This window comes from Panulirus ornatus, chromosome 32, assembly GCF_036320965.1.
Source record: "Panulirus ornatus isolate Po-2019 chromosome 32, ASM3632096v1, whole genome shotgun sequence".
NCBI lineage: Eukaryota > Metazoa > Arthropoda > Malacostraca > Decapoda > Palinuridae > Panulirus > Panulirus ornatus.
Window position 1 is genome coordinate 9,103,923 of NC_092255.1, and position 22,353 is coordinate 9,126,275.

Genomic DNA, 22,353 nt, shown 5'->3' on the forward strand with positions numbered 1-22,353 from the left:
TAATGTTCTCGACTTCCACACATTCTTTAAGGTTCCCAGGATTTTCGCCCCCTCCCCTATCCTATTGTTCACTTCCGCTTCCATGGTTCCATCCGCTGCCAGATCCACTCCCAGATATCTAAAACACTTTACTTCCTCCAGTTTTTCTCCATTGAAACTTACCTCCCAATTGACTTGACCCTCAACCCTACTGTACCTAATAACCTTGCTCTCCTTCTCATTTACTTTTAACTTTCTTGTTTCACACACTTTACCAAACTCAGTCACCAGCATCTGCAGTTTCTCACATGAATCAGCTACCAGCGTTGTATATATATATATATATATATATATATATATATATATATATATATATATATATATATATATATATACATATATATATGTATGTGAGAAATACTTACAAAAGCAAATGGATTTGTATGTAGCATTTATGGATCTGGAGAAGGCATATGATAGAGTTGATAGAGATGCTCTGTGGAAGGTATTAAGAATATATGGTGTGGGAGGAAAGTTGTTAGAAGCAGTGAAAAGTTTTTATCGAGGATGTTAGGCATGTGTACGTGTAGGAAGAGAGGAAAGTGATTGGTTCTCAGTGAATGTAGGTTTGCGGCAGGGGTGTGTGATGTCTCCATGGTTGTTTAATTTGTTTATGGATGGGGTTGTTAGGGAGGTAAATGCAAGAGTTTTGGAAAGAGGGGCAAGTATGAAGTCTGTTGGGGATGAGAGAGCTTGGGAAGTGAGTTAGTTGTTGTTCGCTGATGATACAGCGCTGGTGGCTGATTCATGTGAGAAACTGCAGAAGCTGGTGACTGAGTTTGGTAAAGTGTGTGGAAGAAGAAAGTTAAGAGTAAATGTGAATAAGAGCAAGGTTATTAGGTACAGTAGGGTTGAGGGTCAATTTAATTGGGAGGTGAGTTTGAATGGAGAAAAACTGGAGGAAGTGAAGTGTTTTAGATATCTGGGAGTGGATCTGGCAGCGGATGGAACCATGGAAGCGGAAGTGGATCATAGGGTGGGGGAGGGGGCGAAAATTCTGGGAGCCTTGAAGAATGTGTGCAAGTCGAGAACATTATCTCGGAAAGCAAAAATGGGTATGTTTGAAGGAATAGTGGTTCCAACAATGTTGTATGGTTGCGAGGCGTGGGCTATGGATAGAGTTGTGCGCAGGAGGATGGATGTGCTGGAAATGAGATGTTTGAGGACAATGTGTGGTGTGAGGTGGTTTGATCGAGTGAGTAACGTAAGGGTAAGAGAGATGTGTGGAAATAAAAAGAGCGTGGTTGAGAGAGCAGAAGAGAGTGTTTTGAAGTGGTTTGGGCACATGGAGAGGATGAATGAGGAAAGATTGACCAAGAGGATATATGTGTCGGAGGTGGAGGGAACAAGGAGAAGAGGGAGACCAAAATGGAGGTGGAAAGATGGAGTGAAAAAGATTTTGTGTGATCGGGGCCTGAACATGCAGGAGGGTGAAAGGAGGGCAAGGAACAGAGTGAATTGGAGCGATGTGGTATACCGGGGCTGACTTGCTGTCAGTGGATTGAATCAAGGCATGTGAAGCGTCTGGGGTAAACCATGGAAAGCTGTGTAGGTATGTATATTTGCGTGTGTGAACGTATGTATATACATGTGTATGGGGGTGGGTTGGGCCATTTCTTTCGTCTGTTTCCTTGCGCTACCTCGCAAACGCGGGAGACGGCGACAAAGTATAAAAAAAAAAAAAAAATATATATATATATATATATATATATATATATATATATATATATATATATATATATGTATATTATATATATGCATATATATATATATATATATATATATATATATATATATATATATATATATATATATATATATATATATATTTTTTTTTTTTTTTTTTTTTTTTTTATACTTTGTATATATATATATATATATATATATATATATATATATATATATATATATATATATATATATATATATATTTTATTTTATTTTACTTTGTCGCTGTCTCCCGCGTTAGCAAGGTTGCGCAAGGAAACAGACGAAAGAATGGACCAACCCATCCACATACACATGTATATACATACACGTCCACACACGCAAATATACATACCTATACATCTCAACGTATATATATTTATTATTTATTTTGCTTTGTCGCTGTCTCCCGCGTTTGCGAGGTAGCGCAAGGAAACAGACGAAAGAAATGGCCCAACCCACCCACATACACATGTATATACATACACGTCCACACACGCAAATATGCATACCTATACATCTTAATGTACACATATATATACACACACAGACACATACATATATACCCATGCACACAATTCACACTGTCTGCCTTTATTCATTCCCATCGCCACCTCGCCACACATGGAATACCATCCCCCTCCCCCCTCATGTGTGCGAGGTAGCGCTAGGAAGAGACAAGAAAGGCCCCATTCGTTCACACTCAGTCTCTAGCTGTCATGCAATAATACCCGAAACCACAGCTCCCTTTCCACATCCAGTCCCCACACAACTTTCCATGGTTTACCCCAGACGCTTCACATGCCCTGATTCAATCCACTGACAGCACGTCAACTCCGGTATACCACATCGATCCAATTCACTCTATTCCTTGCCCGCCTTTCACCCTCCTGCATGTTCAGGCCCCGATCACTTAAATCTTTTTCACTACATCTTTCCACCTCCAATTTGGTCTCCCACTTCTCCTCGTTCCCTCCACCTCCGACACATATATCCTCTTGGTCAATCTTTCCTCACTCATTCTCTCCATGTGCCCAAACCATTTCAAAACACTCTCTTCTGCTCTCTCAACCACGCTCTTTTTATTTCCACACATCTCTCTTTCCCTTACATTACTTACTCGATCAAACCACCTCACACCACACATTGTCCTCAAACATCTCATTTCCAGCACATCCACTCTCCTGCGCACAACTCTATCCATAGCCCACGCCTCGCAACCATACAACATTGTTGAAACCACTATTCCTTATCACATTCCTTCCCCAGATTCATAAATGCCACATACAAATTCATCTGTTTCTCTAAGTACTTCTCACTCACATTCTTCTAAAATTGATATCATGTGTTTCCTCTTTTAGAAATTGAACTACAAAAGGGTAGAGTGTCCAGCTCCACGCTCCCTCCCCATTTTTTTCGCCTTCTAAGACATGCAGGTTTTCCACAGGTAAATGAAACACAATAAGTTCCCAAGTTCACTTCCGTTTAGTAACCACATCATCAAGGGAGATACAAGAATGATATAGAGAACAGTCAGTTGATACACAAGGATGAGATGTAGCTCAGACATCATTGGTAAACAAGTGTTACCGGATGGTTGAGTGGGTGCGTTCGATTGTGGCAACGTTTGTCATAAGATTTTGTATATATATATAAATATATCCTCGATAAAAACTTTTCACTGCTTCTAACAACTTGCCTCCCACACCATATATTCTTAATACCTTCCACAGAGCATCTCTATCAACTCTATCATATGCCTTCTCCAGATCCATAAATGCTACATACAAATCCATTTGCTTTTCTAAGTATTTCTCACATACATTCTTCAAAGCAAACACCTGATCCACACATCCTCTACCACTTCTGAAACCGCACTGCTCTTCCCCAATCTGATGCTCTGTACATGCCTTCACCCTCTCAATCAATACCCTCCCATATAGTTTACCAGGAATACTCAACAAACTTATACCTCTGTAATTTGAGCACTCACGTGTAGGAAGAGAGGAAAGTGATTGGTTCTCAGTGAATGTAGGTTTGCGGCAGGGGTGTGTGATGTCTCCATGGTTGTTTAATTTGTTTATGGATGGGGTTGTTAGGGAGGTAAATGCAAGAGTCCTGGAAAGAGGGGCAAGTATGAAGTCTGTTGGGGATGAGAGAGCTTGGGAAGTGAGTCAGTTGTTGTTCGCTGATGATACAGCGCTGGTGGCTGATTCATGTGAGAAACTGCAGAAGCTGGTGACTGAGTTTGGTAAAGTGTGTGGAAGAAGAAAGTTAAGAGTAAATGTGAATAAGAGCAAGGTTATTAGGTACAGTAGGGTTGAGGGTCAAGTCAATTGGGAGGTGAGTTTGAATGGAGAAAAACTGGAGGAAGTGAAGTGTTTTAGATATCTGGGAGTGGATCTGTCAGCGGATGGAACCATGGAAGCGGAAGTGGATCATAGGGTGGGGGAGGGGGCGAAAATTTTGGGAGCCTTGAAAAATGTGTGGAAGTCGAGAACATTATCTCGGAAAGCAAAAATGGGTATGTTTGAAGGAATAGTGGTTCCAACAATGTTGTATGGTTGCGAGGCGTGGGCTATGGATAGAGTTGTGCGCAGGAGGATGGATGTGCTGGAAATGAGATGTTTGAGGACAATGTGTGGTGTGAGGTGGTTTGATCGAGTAAGTAACGTAAGGGTAAGAGAGATGTGTGGAAATAAAAAGAGCGTGGTTGAGAGAGCAGAAGAGGGTGTTTTGAAATGGTCTGGGCACATGGAGAGAATGAGTGAGGAAAGATTGACCAAGAGGATATATGTGTCGGAGGTGGAGGGAACGAGGAGAAGAGGGAGACCAAATTGGAGGTGGAAAGATGGAGTGAAAAAGATTTTGTGTGATCGGGGCCTGAACATGCAGGAGGGTGAAAGGAGGGCAAGGAATAGAGTGAATTGGAGCGATGTGGTATACAGGTGTTGACGTGCTGTCAGTGGATTGAATCAAGGCATGTGAAGCGTCTGGGGTAAACCATGGAAAGCTGTGTAGGTATGTATATTTGCGTGTGTGGACGTGTGTATGTACGTGTGTATGGGGGTTGGGCCATTTCTTTCGTCTGTTTCCTCGCGCTACCTCGCAAACGCGGGAGACAGCGACAAAGTATAAAAAAAAAAAAAAAAAAAAAAAAATATATAAATATATATATATATATATATATATATATATATATATATATATATATATATATATATATATATATATATATATATATATTTAACCTGAATTTTTTGGCTCTGAGTGAAACTCAGCTCAAGGGTAAAGGGGAAGAGTGGTTTGGGAATGTCATCGGAGTAAAGTCAGGGATTGGTGAGAGGACAAGAGCAAAGGAAGAAGTAACACTCCTCCTGAAGCAGGAGTTGTGGGAAAGTAGACTCTAGATTGATATGGTAAAACTGAAATTGGATCGAGAGATGGGTGATTATTGGTGGATATGCGCTTGGTCATGAGAAGAATGATCATGAGAGGCAAGTGTTTTGGGAGCAGCTGAGTGAGTGTGTTAGCAGCTTTTATTCACGAAACCGGGTTATAGTGATGGGTGAGTTGAATGCAAAGGTTAGTAATATGGCAGTTAAGGGTATTGTTGGTGTACATGGGGTGTTCAGTGCTATAAATGGATATGGTGAAGAGTTTGTGGATTTGTGTATTGATATAGAACTGGTGATTGGGAATACCTGGTTTAAAAAGGTAGAAATACTTAAGTATACATATATGAGTAGGAGAGATGGCCAGAAGGGGTTATTGGATTACATGTTAATTAATAGGCGTGTGAAAGAGAGACTTTTGGAGGTTAATGTGCTGAGAGGGACAGCTGGAGGGATGTCTGATAACTGTTTTGTGTAGGCGAAGGTGAAGATTTGTGGATGTTTTCAGAAAAGAAGAGAGAATGTTGGGGAGAAGAGAGTGGTGAGAATAAGTGAGCTTGGAAATGAGACTTGTGTGAGGAAGTACCAGGAGAGATGTAGTGTAGAATGGCAAAAGGTGATTGCAGGTGAGGAAAGGGAAGTGGGGGAGGAATGGGATGTATTTGGGGAAGCAGTGATGGCTAGAGCAAAAGATGCATATGGCATGAGAAAGGTGGGAGGTGGGCAGATTAGAAAGGGTTGTGAATGTTAAGATGAAGTAAGAGTATTAGTGAAAGAGAAGAGAGAGGCGTCTGGACGATTTTTGCAGGGAAGTAGTCCTAATGACTGGGAGATGTATAAAAGAAAGCAGCAGGAGAAAGATGTAAGACGTGAAAAAGAGGGCAAATGAGAGTTGGGGTGAGAGAGTATCATAAAATTTTAATGAGAATAAAAAGATGTTTTTGGAGGGAGGTAAATTAAGTGCGTAAGACAAGAGAACCAAAGGGGATCTCTGTGAAGGGGGAAATTGGGTGGTAATAACAAGTTGTGATGAAGTGAGGAGATGGAGTGAGTAGTTTGAAGGTTTGTTGAGTGTGTTTGATGATAGAGTGGCAGATAAAGGGTGTTTTGGTCAGAGTGGTGTGCGAAGTGAGAGGATCAGGGAGAATGGTTTGGTAAACAGAGAAGAGTTTGTGAAAACTTTGCGGAAGATGAAAGCCGGCAAGGGGGCGGGTTCGGGTGGTATTACAGTGGAATTTATTAAAAATGGGGTGACTGTGTTGTTAATTGGTTGGTAAAGATATTCAATGTATGTATGGATCATGGTGAAGTGCTTGAGGATTGGTGGAGTGCATGCATAGTGCCACTGTACAAAGGCAAAGGGGATAAAAGTGAGTGTTCAAATTACAGAGTTATAAGTTTAAGGATTCCTGGGAAATTATATGGGAGGGTATTGATTGAGAGGGTAAAGGCGTTTATAGAGCATCAGAATGAGGAAGAGCAGTGTGGTTTCAGAAGTGGTAGATGATATGTGGATCGGGTGTTTGCTTTAAAGAATGTATGTGAGAAATACTTAGAAAAACTGATGGATTTGTATGTAGCTTTTATGGATCTGGATAAGTCATATGATAGGGTGGATAGAGATACTTTGAGGAAAGTTTTAAGGGTATATGGTGTGGGAGCTTAGTTGCTTGAAGCAGTGAAAAGTGTTTACCAAGGATGTAAAGCATGTGTACAAGTAGGAAGAGACGAAAGTGACTGATCCCAGTTAATGTCGGTTTGCAGCAGGGGTGCGTGATGTCTCCATTGTTGTTTAATGTTCATGGATGGGGTGGTTAGGGAGGTGAATGCCTATTTGCTCTATCAACTTCACTCTTTTTATTACTGCACATCTTTCCTGCGTATTCATTACTTACTCGATTGAACCTCACGCCGCATATTGTCTTTAAACATTTCATTAGCAACACATCCACCTCCCTCCATACAACCCTATCTGTAGCCCATGCCTCGCAACCGCATGATATTGCTGGAACTACTGTTCCTTCAAACATATTCATTTTTCCTCCGTAGTGACATTCTGTCTTTACACACGTTCTTCGTTGCTCACAGAACCTTCGTCCCCTCCCCCTCCCTATGACTCACTTCCGCTTCCATGGCTCCATTCACTGCTTACTCCACTTCCAGATATCTGAAACACTTCACTTCCTCCAATTTTCCTCCATTTAAACATATATCCCACGTAACTTTTCCCTCAACTCTGTTGAACCTAATAACCTTGCTCTTATTCACATTTACTCTCAGGTTCTCCTTTCGCACAAATTTCCAAATTCGGTCAGCAACTTCTGCAGTTTCTCACTTGATTCAGCTACCAGTGTTGTGTCATTGGTGAGCAACAACTAAATCACTTTCCAGGCCCTCTCATCCCCAACAGACTGCATGCTCGCCCGTCTTTCCAAAACTCTCTCATATACCTCCCAAACCACCCCATCCATAAACATATTTAACAACCATGGGGACATCACACACCCCTGCCGCAGACGGACCTTCACTGGGAACCACTTACTCTCCTCTCTTCCTACTCCTATACATGTCTTACACCCTTGATAAAAGCTTCTCTTCTAGCAGCTTACCTCCCACACCACAAAGCATCTCTATCAACCTTATCACATTCCTTCCCCAGATTCATAAATGCCACATACAAATTCATCTGTTTCTCTAAGTACTTCTCACTCACATTCTTCTAAAATTGATATTATGTGTTTCCTCTTTTAGAAATTGAACTACAAAAGGGTAGAGTGTCCAGCTCCCCGCTCCCTCCCCATTTATTCGCCTTCTAAGACATGCAGGTTTTCCACAGGTAAATGAAACACAATAAGTTCCCAACAGGTAAATGAAACACAATAAGTTCCCAAGTTCACTTCCGTTTAGTAACCACATCATCAAGGGAGATACAAGAATGATATAGAGAACAGTCAGTTGATACACAAGGATGAGATGTAGCTCAGACATCATTGGTAAACAAGTGTTACCGGATGGTTGAGTGGGTGCGTTCGATTGTGGCAACGTTTGTCATAAGATTTTGTTATGTGGATAAGAAAGGGAACTGTTTACAAATTTTGTCTACAATAAACCTATCAGATTTGTGTAGGCCTTCACTATTAATGTTAGAATACTTTGTGTGTTACACTGAAGATTCAATGATATTTCCCGTGGTAAAGGAGTTGATAACCGAGTTGGCATTGCTCCAGTCAGTGCAATGATCATAGTTTTTAACATTATTAAACAAAGCATTTAATTCTTGTCCTGTTCTTAAGATATATTTATGTTGCTTAAGTCTAGCATAAAGATCCTTACCAGTCTGCCCAACATAAAACATATTTCAATTTTTACACAGCACTCTATAGACACAGCCCGCAGAACTTTCTGCTGAGTTCTTGATTGATACGTTTATAGTATTGCTATTGCCGAAGGCTACATTTTTGTTAAAGGATTTAAGCCTTCACAGAGGCATCACGACGAATCTACAAAAAGGAGAAAAGAACTGCGTCACAAAACTTGGACATAAAACTGTAAACGCAAACAAAATGTATATAAAAACCACACTAGGAAAAACCCACAGTACATAGCACATAAACGTAAAGAAAACATTAAAAGCGGAACATATTAACAATATCATGTAGGTAGTATGAGAGACAATCTAAATACAAAATATGGAAACTGAAATATAGAAAACCTTGCACTTGAGTAAACACAGAAGAACAATATTAAACGAGGCATGAATATAGAAAGTCCATCACTAAATGCACTAAGTTGGGCCAAGCGAGACCGTTATTTTCCGGATGTGGAGTTAATGTCAGGTTGGGCTTGTCTGATTCTGTCCGACCTTCGTAACCGAGGACCGGGTTGGTCAGTGACGCATTCCTCCTATCCAGAAATGGCGGACTCTGTAGCTTGTGATGGTTCAGTGACGTGTCCCATCTGTCCTAAAACGGCATTAGGTCTACGACTTACTGGCGGGCAATCAAAGAGCGGTATGGCGATGGTCACGTTTGTCTGGATGTTGACGGAGGCTTTCTTCCTAATGTGAATGTCTTGTAATATCTGTAGTCTCCTCCAGTCACTGCAACTATTAATGATATTGGTGTTATTCACTATGATCTCCCTCGTTAATCTTGTTCCATGCTTTTGTTCCTATACACAACCAAGTCCCTAAGATACATCCATAGTTTGCCGTGGCTTTCCACTAATAGCACATCTACCCCTGTATACCGTATCATTCCAGTTCACTCTATCCCGTGCCTTGCATGTTCAAGCCCTGATTGCTCATAATCCTTTTCATTCCATCCTTCCATCGACAGTTTGGTGTCCCTATTCTCCTCTTTATCAGACTTTTCTCACACATTCTCTCCATTTGTCTAAACTATTTCAGCACACTTTCTTCAGCTCTATTAACCACACTCTTTTAATTACTACACATCTCTCTTATCCTTTCGTTACTTACTCGATCAAATCACCTCACACCAAATATTGTCCTCATACATTTAATTTCCAACACATCTGACCTTCTCTGCATAGTCTTATCACATTCATATGATTCTGCTGGGACTGCTGTAATTATAAACATACGCACTCTTACCCTCCCAAATAAAGATATCTCTCTGCACTTATTCTTCAGCGTTCCTAGAACTTTCGCCCCGTCTATCCGCTGTAACACTCACATCCGCTTTTATGGTCTCATTCGCTGCGATATATACTCCCAGGTATCTAAAACACATCTTTTCCAATTTTTCTCCATTTAAATTCAAACTCCATTTGATTTGTCCCTCAACCCTGCTAAACCTGATAACCTTGCTTTTATTCACATTTATACTCAACTTCCTCTTTTCACTCAATCTTCCAGACTCAGCCACCAACTTCTAGTTTCTCACTTGAATTTGCCACAAGTGCTGTATCATCAACAAATAAGAGCTGACCCACTTCCTAGGCCCTCTCATCCCCAACAGACTGCAAGCATTTACCTCCTCCAGTACTCCATCCATAAACTAATTAACCATGATGACATTAAACAACCCTGCTACAGACCAACCCTCTCTTGGAACCATTCACTCTCCTTTCTTCCTACTCGTACATATGCCTTACACCGTTGATAAAAGTTCCTACTGCTTTTAGCAGCTTTTCTCCCCCACCATACATTCTAAAGACCTTTTACACGGCATCTCAATCAAGCCTAATATATGTTTTCTCCGGATCCATAAAAGCCACGTGCAAATCCATCCGTTACTCTTAAGTATTTCTCTTACACATTTTTTCAAGCAAACACGTGATCCAAACATCCTGTAACACTTCTGGACAACACTGTTCCTTCTCAGCCTGTTGATCTGAACATACCTTCGTCCTTTCAATCGCTACTTTCCCATGACAGGTTTGGCACATGTCTGGTGTTTGGTTTAGGGTGGTATGCGAAGTCATGGAGGGTGGTTTGGTGAAGAGGAAAGGTAGTGAAAGTCTCGTGTAAGATGAAATATGGAAAAGCAGCTGGAGTAGATGATATTGCAGTTGAAATGGATCATAGTAAGGTACCTGAGGATAGGTGGAATGTATGTATGTATATATATATATATATATATATATATATATATAGAGAGAGAGAGAGAGAGAGAGAGAGAGAGAGAGAGAGAGAGAGAGACGTTGTTTAAAGGCAAGAGGGTTAAAGTGGGTGTTCAAACTAAAGAGGGATAAGTTTGTTGAGTGTACCAGGTAAGTTTTATGGGAGAGTAGTGATTGAGAAGGTGAAGGCATGTACAGAGCATTAGATCGGAGAGTAGCAGCTTTTCTTTTTCTTCTTTTTGGAAGTGATAGCGTATTTGCGGATCAGTTGTTTGCTTTATAGAATGTGTTTGAGAAATACTTCAACAGTTAGATTTGTATGTGTCATTTATGAATCTGGAGAAAGCATGTGATAGGGTTGATAGTGAAGCCTTGTGGGAGGTCTGAAGAATGTACAGTTTGGCAGGAAAGCTGCTAGAAGCAGTGAGAAGTTTTCATCAGGGGTATAAGGCATGTGTACAAGTTGGAAGAGAGGAGAGTGAATTGTTCTAATTGAAGTTTGGTCAGCCCAGTGGTGTGTGATGTCAGCATGTTTGCTCTGTTTGTTTATGGGTTGGGGTGGTGAGGGAGGTTAATGCGACAACCTTGGAGTATGCGATCTGTGAGGGATGAAAGAGCCTTGAAAGTGAGTCACTTGTATTTAGCTGATAACACATCGCTAGTGACTGATTCGAGTGAGAAACTGTAGAAGTTGGTGGCTGAATTTGGAAGCGTGTGGGAAAGGAGAAAGATGAGAGTCAATGTGAATGGAAATAAAGGTTTTTAGGTTTAGCAGGGTTAGAGGTGTAAGTATGAATGGAGAAAAATTGGAGGAAGTGAAGTGTTTTAGATACCTAGGAGTGGATATGGCAAAGAATTTGAACATGGAAGTTGCAGTGAGTTATAGGATGACGAAGTGGGCGAAGGTTCTAGGAGCACTGAGGAATGTGTGCAAAGACAGGACATTGTATGGTGGGGCAAAAATGGGTATGTTTGAAAGAATAGTAGTCCCTCAAAAATTATATGGATGCGAGGCATTCGCAGTGCGGAGGAGGGTGAATGTATGAAATGAAACGTTTGAGGACAATATGGAATAAGTAATGAAAGGGTAAGAGTCATGTGTGGTTGTAACATCTGTGTGACTGAGAGGGCTGAAGATGATTATGTATATATAATGTAGTTATTTCTGTTTCTGGTGTCATTCCATTTTAGAAGGATTTGTGAGAAGCCTTAACTGTATTTGATTTTAAGATGAATTGTCTCCATGGTAGACACTTCGTATTTTCCGTTTCCTTGTGGTTTTACCTGCATCCTATAAACACTCGCTACTTTTATACTTTATGCTTATATGTATTTATTTATTCATTTAGTACTTTCTTTGTTTATTTTTGTCTGTATGATTATGATTACCTATTTGTGCAGTATGGTGAGGGAGCCCTACACTCGTCGGCTCATGCCATCCATACATTATTACTCTTACTTTATTTTTCCTTTAATGGGTTTCTTCCTTATTTTCTCACGGTCTGTTTCCTCATCTTTCAGTGAAGTATAGAACATTGAGCCGTCATGAAAAAGATTTCTATTAAAAAGTGAAAGCCGTGCACGGAATGGAGGGAATGGGAACGATTTGGTATATTGGGGTCAATGTGCTGTCAGTGGACCAGTGGACAGAACAAGGGCATGTAAACGTCCGGGGTAAACCATGGGAAGGTGAAACGTTCGGGGTAAACCATGGAAAGGTGCGTGGTTCCTGGATGTGGATAGAGAGCTCTTATTTCGGTGCATTACACTTGGCAGATTGAGTGTGGATGTGGTCTTTCTTCGTCTGTTTCCTGGCGCTGCCTTGTTGACGCAAGAAGGATTGAAGAATATGGTGAATGCAGTGATGAGTCAACAAAATATGAGTGCATTGCATTATCTGTGGAGGAGAGGAAATTGATGAAAAACAGGGAGAAATACAGAACCTTGAGGAACACCGCCGTTGATGGATAAGAAGAGGGAGGTTGATCCATCAACAACTACAGAGATAGATCGGCCGGAGTGGAAGCTAAATATTTAGGTGAGGGAGGGAAGCCAAAAGAGGGGAGCCTAGAGATGAGTCCCCGAAGCCACACCCTGTCAAAAGTCTAAGATATGTCAAAGGCAACTACGCCTGACTCCCCAAAATCTTTCAGTGATGATGACCGGACATTATTGAGATAAGAAAGAATATCACCAGTGGTTCTATCCTTACAGAAGCCATACTGATGATCAGAGAGAAGATTGTGATTTTTCGAGGTGTTTAAGGTTAGAGGGGTTGAGCAGGGATTCAAAGACTTTGGAAATGGTAGATGTCGAGGGAATGGGACGATAGATAGAGGGGTCAGAACGGTCACCCTTCTTAGGGATGGGATGCATCAGTGCAGGCTTAAAAGGAGATGGAAAAGTTTTGGTCTTTAAACAAAAACGGAACAGACGAGCAAGCACAGGTGGGAGTTCAGAGGCACACTTTCAGTACACAGGGATGGATGCCATCAGGACCATAAGCTCTTTTTGGACAGTCTGAAAAGAGATTACGGGAAGGGGCATAGGATTAGTAAGAGGAGCATCAGGGGATAAAAGAATGTTAGAGTTATCTAAGCTGGAGTTAGAGGAGAAACAGGAACCAAAGATTGCTCTGTCTACGGGAGAGACAGCTATAGTACCGTTAGAACGGAAGAAAGAAGAAAAGGTGGAGTGACAGAAGTTGTCAGAGTTGCCTTTAGCTAAGGACCAGAAAGACCTATCAGAATAGACAAAATGATCAAAAGGAGAAGCAAAATAAACTTTCGACACAATTCGCAAATTGAAGCCGATCTAATTTGATGAACATAGATTTTAGTAAATAAGTTATGAAGCAAGGAATGATAAAATATTGCTACCATGTAAGAATCCGGAAGAGAAATTGATAGGAAATGGAACAAAGGTGAAGTATATGGGCGTCATCATAAATGAGAAACTAGATCTCGGAAAGCTCACTGAGATAACACTGTCCCGTTAGGTGATGAGCAGTATGGTTCTGCGAATTTTCTCTGCAATAGAAACAAGTTTGAATACTCCTGAGTTGTATGGTCACCATCGAAAGATAGAAACAAACGAGAGAGAGAGAGAGAGAGAGAGAGAGAGAGAGAGAGAGAGAGAGAGAGAGAGAGAGAATGCCGAAGTACTTCACGAACAAAATCGTCAGGATGGAACATATGAACTACCATGAAAGGCCGACAGAACTGCAACTGTATAACTTAGAAAGAAGAGAAAGATATGGCGACAAATTGTAGCTATTAAGGAAAACTTTGTTAATTGAAGCTGAATGTCTTTCAACAAGGAAGACAGTTATCAGATCTTCAAGAATGCCATGGAACAGTTATAACAAATCATACATTAATAATGACTGCTTGAACGACTACTCAGTCTCCTGCCTGGAGAAATAAAAAGCGAACATGGAACAACTACAGAAATGGTGAAAACTTCACTTTACCTATGGGTGAAGTCAGTCCCTGAAGAACTAAGATTAGATAATCATCGAATGCAGATGGCAGCATCAAGCAATACGTGGTGTGAGTGTTTGGCTCTGCCACTATGACCATATCTCGTCGTAGGTGTTTTAGGTAGGTAATCTCTCATAATTATGCCATTCCTCATCTTGTATTTCATAACTCCTTCAGAGCATCAAGACGGCATTTCCACGGTCTTTCTCGAGGAAATTTGTCCTCACATATTTCTACATCTTTGTGTTTCCTTGAACAGACTTCTTCCTTTTAATGTATGTCCTGGGTAGTTATTTTCTCTTTGTGCTGTTATTCCCTTCTACTTTAAACAAACCTTCCTCCTAACTTATCGTCATTATTCCTCTTCAGCATCATATTTTCTATAATTTCTTATCCTTTGCTCTGAAAGGCTATTTATTTGCATCGTAAAAAAAACATACCCTTTACTCACCTTTTCTGCATCTGATCAAGCACATTTGACAGCGAACTTCTTCAGCAATTATAGTCTTTACTTACAGCGTCTGGAAAGCGCTTCTTACTTTTTCATTTTTCATTTCGTACTTTTTAAGATGATTCGTCAAGTGCTTTTTAAGTTGATTCGTCAAGTGTTTTCATTCATACCACCTCGATACACAAAATGCTTCAGTTTATATTCAATCTCCAGTCATTCCTACAGCTCTCCATCTGAAAAAATCCCAAGGCCGAAACATTTCTCTTATTGCATCTCTCCGTCTCACATGGTGTACTTGTCTCCCTTGCACTTTCTACAACACAACTACATATCGTCTTGACCAACAACATACCTTCCTGAAAGACTGGGACCCAAGTGTCTTTAGGATGATTTCTGTGCACCATCATATATCAGGATTTCTGTGCACCACATATCCATTACACATCATCATTTTTCATTCTGTTCATCCTCCTCATTCCAAGTAAATTCTCTCTCTCTCTCTCTCTCTCTCTCTCTCTCTCTCTCTCTCTCTCTCTCTCTCTCTCTCTCTCTCTCTCTCTCTCTCTCTCTCTCTAACCTGCTTACTTTTCATGTCCATCCCTTGGCATGGCGGCAATATTTTACTTTGTTTTTACTTCTTGATACTGAGTCTGATTACGCTCATTTTTTACATGTAAATTTACATATGCCTTATTTTCTCTTAGATAAAGAAAAATTGGTAGCCACAGCAAGAAAATTTTAGTTAACCATGTTGTTCTATATTTTACAGTATTCTGTTATTATACAAAATAACCATAGTGTCTAATTGTATTAAACTTTTTTTTTCCATAAGATTCTCTGACTGATAGAAGTAATCTCAATAAATGAGAACCCTATGAAATGATACCTGTTTCTTTACTAACTTGTAGAGTAAAGAATTAAAGGTTCTGCTGTGTTATTCAGAACAAAAAAAAAAGTGAATGTCATGCATGATGAAACTGAAGAGATCAGTTTGAAAACAGAGGTTAATTTAATTAATGTATGGTGACTGAGATCAGCTTAATTTATCTTACATATGTTGTTTCCTCTTTGCAGGAATATCGGAGACCATATTGATCTGGAACTTCAAAGATTTTTATGAGTAGAGGACATTATTTTAGGAAGCTTTGTGTGCCTGAAAGACTAGTGGTGAATTTGTTGAAATTCAACAAATAGGAAGCAGAGGAGTTTTTTTTTTAGGACAATTAGGAATAAGCTTATTACGGGCATTAAGATATTTTTGATACATGTTGGGACGCTTTTGAAATTGTCATTATAGTTTGTGTAAGTCACCTTTTTCAGTTTGTTCTTTCAATTGTATTTTATTTTAAGGATCGTAAGTATGAAACTTCTTATATATATATATATATATATATATATATATATATATATATATATATATATATATATATATATATATATATATAATCCCTGGGGATAGGGGAGAAAGAAAGCTTCCCACGTATTCCCTGCATGTCGTAGAAAACCACTTAAAAGGGGTGGGAACTGGGGACTGGAAATCCTTTCCTGTTTTACTTTTCCAAAAGAAGGAACAGAGACGAGAGCCAGTTGAGGAACTTTCCCTCTGAGGCTCAGTCATCTGTTCCTGACACTTCCGTATTCCCTGCGTGTCGAAGAGGGCGACAAAAAGGGGGCGGGAGCGGGAGCTTGAAACCCCTCCCCGTTCTTGTATTTCAGTTTCTAAATGACGGAACAGGAACCAAGAAGGGAGTGCTCCTCCTCCTCGAAGGCTCAGGCTGGGGAGTCTAAATATGTGTGGATGTAGCTAAGTTGAGAAGAGAGGAGAGAGTGGTTGTATAAGGAGAGAAACTTCGACTCTGGCTCTGAGTGAAACAAAACTTAAGGGTAAGGGGAAAAATGGTACAGAAACGTGTTAGGAATAAAGTCAGGGTTTTGTGAGGGGATAAAGCTAAGGAAGGAGTAACACTACTCCTGAAGCAGGAGTTGTGGGAATGTGTGAAAGAGTGTAAAGAAGTAAATTCTAGACTGATGTGTGTAAAATGGAGATGACTTGCGAGAGATAGATGATTATTTAGTGCTTATGCACCAGGCCACGAGAAAAAGATCATGAGAGGCAAGTGCTTTGTGAGCAGGCAAGTGAATGTGTCAACAATTTTGATGTTAGAGGCTGGGTGTTGGGGGTAGTACAACTAGAGGGCGTGGGGTATTCAGTATTTTGAAAGGAAAAGGTGGACAGCTTGTTGAGGTGCCTGAGGATTAGTAGAATGCATTTATAGTACTACTGTATAAAGGCAAGAGGGATAAAGGTGAGTTTTCAAACTATGGAGACATAAGCTTATTTAGTGTACCTGGTAAGCTGTAATTGAGATGCTGTAGACATATATATGGCTTCGGATTCGGGAGGAGCTTTGTGGTTTCAGAAAAGGTAGAGAATGTGTGGAGCAGATGTTTGCTTTAAAGAATGTGTGTGAGGAATACTTACGGGGCATTTATGGATGTGGAGAAAGCATATGGTCGGGTTAACAGAGATGTCTTGTGAAAGGATTTAAGAATATACGATGTGTGAGGAAAGCGCTTTTAACAGAAGCAGTGAGAAGTTTTGCTAACGATGTAAGGCTTGTGAACAAGTAGCAAGAAAAGAAAATGAAAGGTTCTAAGTGAAGGTTGAGCTGCTACAGGTATGCCTAATGTCACCATGGTTGTTTAACTTGTTATATGGATCGGGTGGTGAGGAAGGAAGATGCGAGAGTGTTGGAGAGAGGGACGAGAGGATCTGGGAAATGAGTTAGTTGTTGTTTGCTGAAGATACGGCAATGATGACGAATTCGACTGAGGAAATGCAGAATTTGGTGACTAAGTTTGAAACAGAGTGTAAAAGGAGGAAGTTGAGAGTAATTGTGAGTAAAAACAAGGCTATTAGGTTTTTGCAGGGTAGAGGAACAGTTCGTTGGGATGTGAGTGAAGGGAAGTGTTTTAGGTACATGGGAGTGGGCATAACAGCAAATGAAACCATGAAGCGTAAGTGGATCATAGGGTTGGTGAAGGGGCGAAGGTTCTGGGAGCACTGAAGAATTTGTGGAAAGAGAGGAGGAGAAAAGTAGGTATGCTTGAAGGTATAGTAGTCCCAGCAATATTATATGAATGCGAGGCATGGGCTATAGATAAGGCTATACGGAGGAGGGTGGATATGTTGGAGATGAAATGTTTAAGGGCAATGATGTGGTTTGATCGAGTAAGTGATGAAAAGGCAAGAGAGATGTGTGGCAATAGAAAGTATGGTGGAGAGAGCTGAAGAGGATGTGCTAGATTGGTTTTGATATATAGAGAGAATTAGTGAGGAAAGGTTGGTAAAGATGATAAATGTGTCAGAAGTGGAATGAACAAGAAGCGAGGAGACCAGACTGGAGATGGAAGGATGGAGTGAAAAAGATTTTGAACGATTGGAGTCTGAATATGATGGAAGGTGAAATGCGTGCAAGGAATGCTGTGCATTGGAACACTGTGGTATACGGGGGTCGACGTATTGTCAATGGACTAAATAAGGTCATGTGATGTCCAGCGTCTAGGTTAACCCAAGGAAAGATCTGTGGAGCCTAGATGTAGATAGGGAGCTGTGGTATCGGTGCATTATACATGACAGCTAGAGAATGGATGTGTGGATGTGGCCTTTCTTCGTCTGTTCCACGCGCTACCATGTTAACGCGGGAAATGGCGAGAAAAAACTATATATATATATATATATATATATATATATATATATATATATATATATATATATATATATATATATATATATTTTTTTTTTTTTTTTTTTTTTTTTTTTTTTTTTTTTTTTTGCTTTGTCGCTGTATCCCGCATTTGCGAGGTACCGCAAGGAAACAGACGAAAGAAATGGCCCAACCCACCCCCATACACATGTATATATACATACGTTCACACACGCAAATATGCATACCTACACAGCTTTCCATGGTTTACCCCAGACGCTTCACATGCCCTGATTCAATCCATTGACAGCACGTCAACCCCGGTATACCACCGATCCAATTCACTCTATTCCTTGCCCTCCTTTCACCCTCCTGCATGTTCAGGCCCCGATCACACAAAATCTTTTTTACTCCATCTTTCCACCTCCAATTTGGTCTCCCACTTCTCCTCGTTCCACCCACCTCCGACACATATATCCTCTTGGTCAATCTTTCCTCTCTCATTCTCTCCATGTGCCCAAACCACTTCAAAACACCCTCTTCTGCTCTCTCAACCACGCTCTTTTTATTTCCACACATCTCTCTTACCCTTACGTTACTTACTCGATCAAACCACCTCACACCACACATTGTCCTCAAACATCTCATTTCCAGCACATCCATCCTCCTGCGCACAACTCTATCCATAGCCCACGCCTCGCAACCATACAACATTGTTGAAACCACTATTCCTTCAAACATACCCATTTTTGCTTTCCAAGATAATGTTCTCCCCTTTTAGTCGCCTTCTACGACACGCAGGGAATACGTGGGAAGTATTCTTAATCCCCTATCCCCAGGGATAATATATATATATATATATATATATATATATATATATATATATATATATATATATATATATATATATATATATATATTTTTTTTTTTTTTTTTCGCTGTCTCCCGCGTTTGCGAGGTAGCGCAAGGAAACAGACGAAAGAAATGGCCCAACCCACCCCCATACACATGTATATACATACGTCCACACACGCAAATATACATACCTACACAGCTTTCCATGGTTTACCCCAGACGCTTCACATGCCCTGATTCAATGCACTGACAGCACGTCAACCCCGGTATACCACATCGATCCAATCCACTCTATTCCTTGCCCTCCTTTCACCCTCCTGCATGTTCAGGCCCCGATCACACAAAATCTTTTTCACTCCATCTTTCCACCTCCAATTTGGTCTCCCACTTCTCCTCGTTCCCTCCACCTCCGACACATATATCCTCTTGGTCAATCTTTCCTCACTAATTCTCTCCATGTGCCCAAACCATTTCAAAACACCCTCTTCTGCTTTCTCAACCACGCTCTTTTTATTTCCACACATCTCTCTTACCCTTACGTTACTTACTCGATCAAACCACCTCACACCACACATTGTCCTCAAACATCTCATTTCCAGCACATCCATCCTCCTGCGCACAACTCTATCCATAGCCCACGCCTCGCAACCATACAACATTGTTGGAACCACTATTCCTTCAAACATACCCATTTTTGCTTTCCGAGATAATGTTTTCGACTTCCACACATTCTTCAAGGCTCCCAGAATTTTCGCCCCCTCCCCCACCCTATGATCCACTTCCGCTTCCATGTTTCCATCCGCTGCCAGATCCACTCCCAGATATCTAAAACACTTCACTTCCTCCAGTTTTTCTCCATTCAAACTCACCTCCCAATTGGCTTGACCCTCAACCCTACTGTACCTAATAACCTTGCTCTTATTCACATTTACTCTTAACTTTCTTCTTTCACACACTTTACCAAACTCAGTCACCAGCTTCTGCAGTTTCTCACATGAATCAGCCACCAGCGCTGTATCATCAGCGAACAACAACTGACTCACTTCCCAAGCTCTCTCATCCCCAACAGACTTCATCCTTGCCCCTCTTTCCAAAACTCATTTTTTCATTTCATTTCAAGCTAGAAGTTTCAGTTTTCTAAATTGTTTCTTAAATTTTTCACATGTATATATATGTATGTGTGTGTGTGTGTATGTGTGTGTGTGTATGTGTGTATGTGTATATATATATGTATATTATCCCTGGGGATAGGGGTGAAAGAATACTTCCCACGCATTCCTCGCGTGTCGTAGAAAGCGACTAGAGAGGACGGGAGCGGGGGGCCAGAAATCCTCCCCTCCTTGTATTTTTTTGACTTTCTAAAATGGGAAACAGAAGGAGGAGTCACGCGGGGAGTGCTCATCCTCCTCGAAGGCTCAGATTGGGTTGCCTAAATGTGTGTGGATGTAACCAAGATGTGAAAAAAGGAGAGATAGGTAGTATGTTTGAGGAAAGGAACCTGGATGTTTTGGCTCTGAGTGAAACGAAGCTCAAGGGTAAAGGAGATGAGTGGTTTGGGAATGTCTTGGGAGTAAAGTCAGGGGTTAGTGAGAGGACAAGAGCAAGGGAGGGAGTAGCAGTACTCCTGAAACAGGAGTTGTGGAAGTATGTGATAGAATGTAAGAAAGTAAATTCTCGATTGATATGGGTAAAACTGAAAGTTGATGGAGAGAGATGGGTGATTATTGGTGCATATGCACCTGGGCATGAGAAGAAAGATCATGAGAGGCAAGTGTTTTGGGAGCAGCTGAATGAGTGTGTTAGTGGTTTTGATGCACGAGACCGGGTTATAGTGTTGGGTGATTTGAATGCAAAGGTGAGTAATGTGGCAGTTGAGGGAATAATTGGTATACATGCGGTGTTCAGTGTTGTAAATGGAAATGGTGAAGAGCTTGTAGATTTATGTGCTGAAAAAGGACTGATGATTGGGAATACCTGGTTTAAAAAGCGAGATATACATAAGTATACTTATGTAAGTAGGAGAGATGGCCAGAGAGCGTTATTGGATTACGTGTTAATTGACAGGCGCGCGAAAGAGAGACTTTTGGATGTTAATGTGCTGAGAGGTGCAACTGGAGGGATGTCTGATCATTATCTTGTGGAGGCTAAGGTGAAGATTTGTATGGGTTTCCAGAAAAGAAGAGTGAATGTTGGGGTGAAGAGGGTGGTGAGAGTAAGTGAGCTTGGGAAGGAGACTTGTGTGAGGAAGTACCAGGAGAGACTGAGTACAGAATGGAAAAAGGTGAGAACAATGGAAGTAAGGGGAGTGGGGGAGGAATGGGATGTATTTAGGGAATCAGTGATGGATTGCGCAAAAGATGCTTGTGGCATGAGAAGAGTGGGAGGTGGGTTGATTAGATAGGGTAGTGAGTGGTGGGATGAAGAAGTAAGAGTATTAGTGAAAGAGAAGAGAGAGGCATTTGGACGATTTTTGCAGGGAAAAAATGCAATTGAGTGGGAGACGTATAAAAGAAAGAGACAGGAGGTCAAGAGAAAGGTGCAAGAGGTGAAAAAAAGGGCAAATGAGAGTTGGGGTGAGAGAGTATCATTAAATTTTAGGGAGAATAAAAAGATGTTCTGGAAGGAGGTAAATAAAGTGCGTAAGACAAGGGAGCAAATGGGAACTTCAGTGAAGGGCGCAAATGGGGAGGTGATAACAAGTAGTGGTGATGTGAGAAGGAGATGGAGTGAGTATTTTGAAGGTTTGTTGAATGTGTTTGATGATAGAGTGGCAGATATAGGGTGTTTTGGTCGAGGTGGTGTGCAAAGTGCGAGGGTTAGGGAAAATGATTTGGTAAACAGAGAAGAGGTAGTAAAAGCTTTGCGGAAGATGAAAGCCGGCAAGGCAGCAGGTTTGGATGGTATTGCAGTGGAATTTATTTAAAAAGGGGGTGACTGTATTGTTGACTGGTTGGTAAGGTTATTTAATGTATGTATGAGTCATGGTGAGGTGCCTGAGGATTGGCGGAACGCGTGCATAGTGCCATTGTACAAAGGCAAAGGGGATAAGAGTGAGTGCTCAAATTACAGAGGTATAAGTTTGTTGAGTATTCCTGGCAAATTGTATGGGAGGGTATTGATTGAGAGGGTGA

General features: G+C 40.9%; 1 protein-coding gene across 1 annotated transcript in view; it reads left to right on the top strand.

Moving 5' to 3' along the window:
- Positions 1–17,304, top strand: part of LOC139759042 (ectonucleoside triphosphate diphosphohydrolase 3-like) — a 245,723-nt gene extending 228,419 nt beyond the window's left edge. Inside the window, exon 6 of the mRNA XM_071680944.1 lies at positions 15,735–17,304. Within this exon, the coding sequence (XP_071537045.1) occupies positions 15,735–15,780 (46 nt within the window). The 3' untranslated portion in view covers positions 15,781–17,304. The remainder of the gene's footprint in view (positions 1–15,734) is intronic.
- The last annotated feature ends 5,049 nt before the right edge of the window (positions 17,305–22,353 follow it).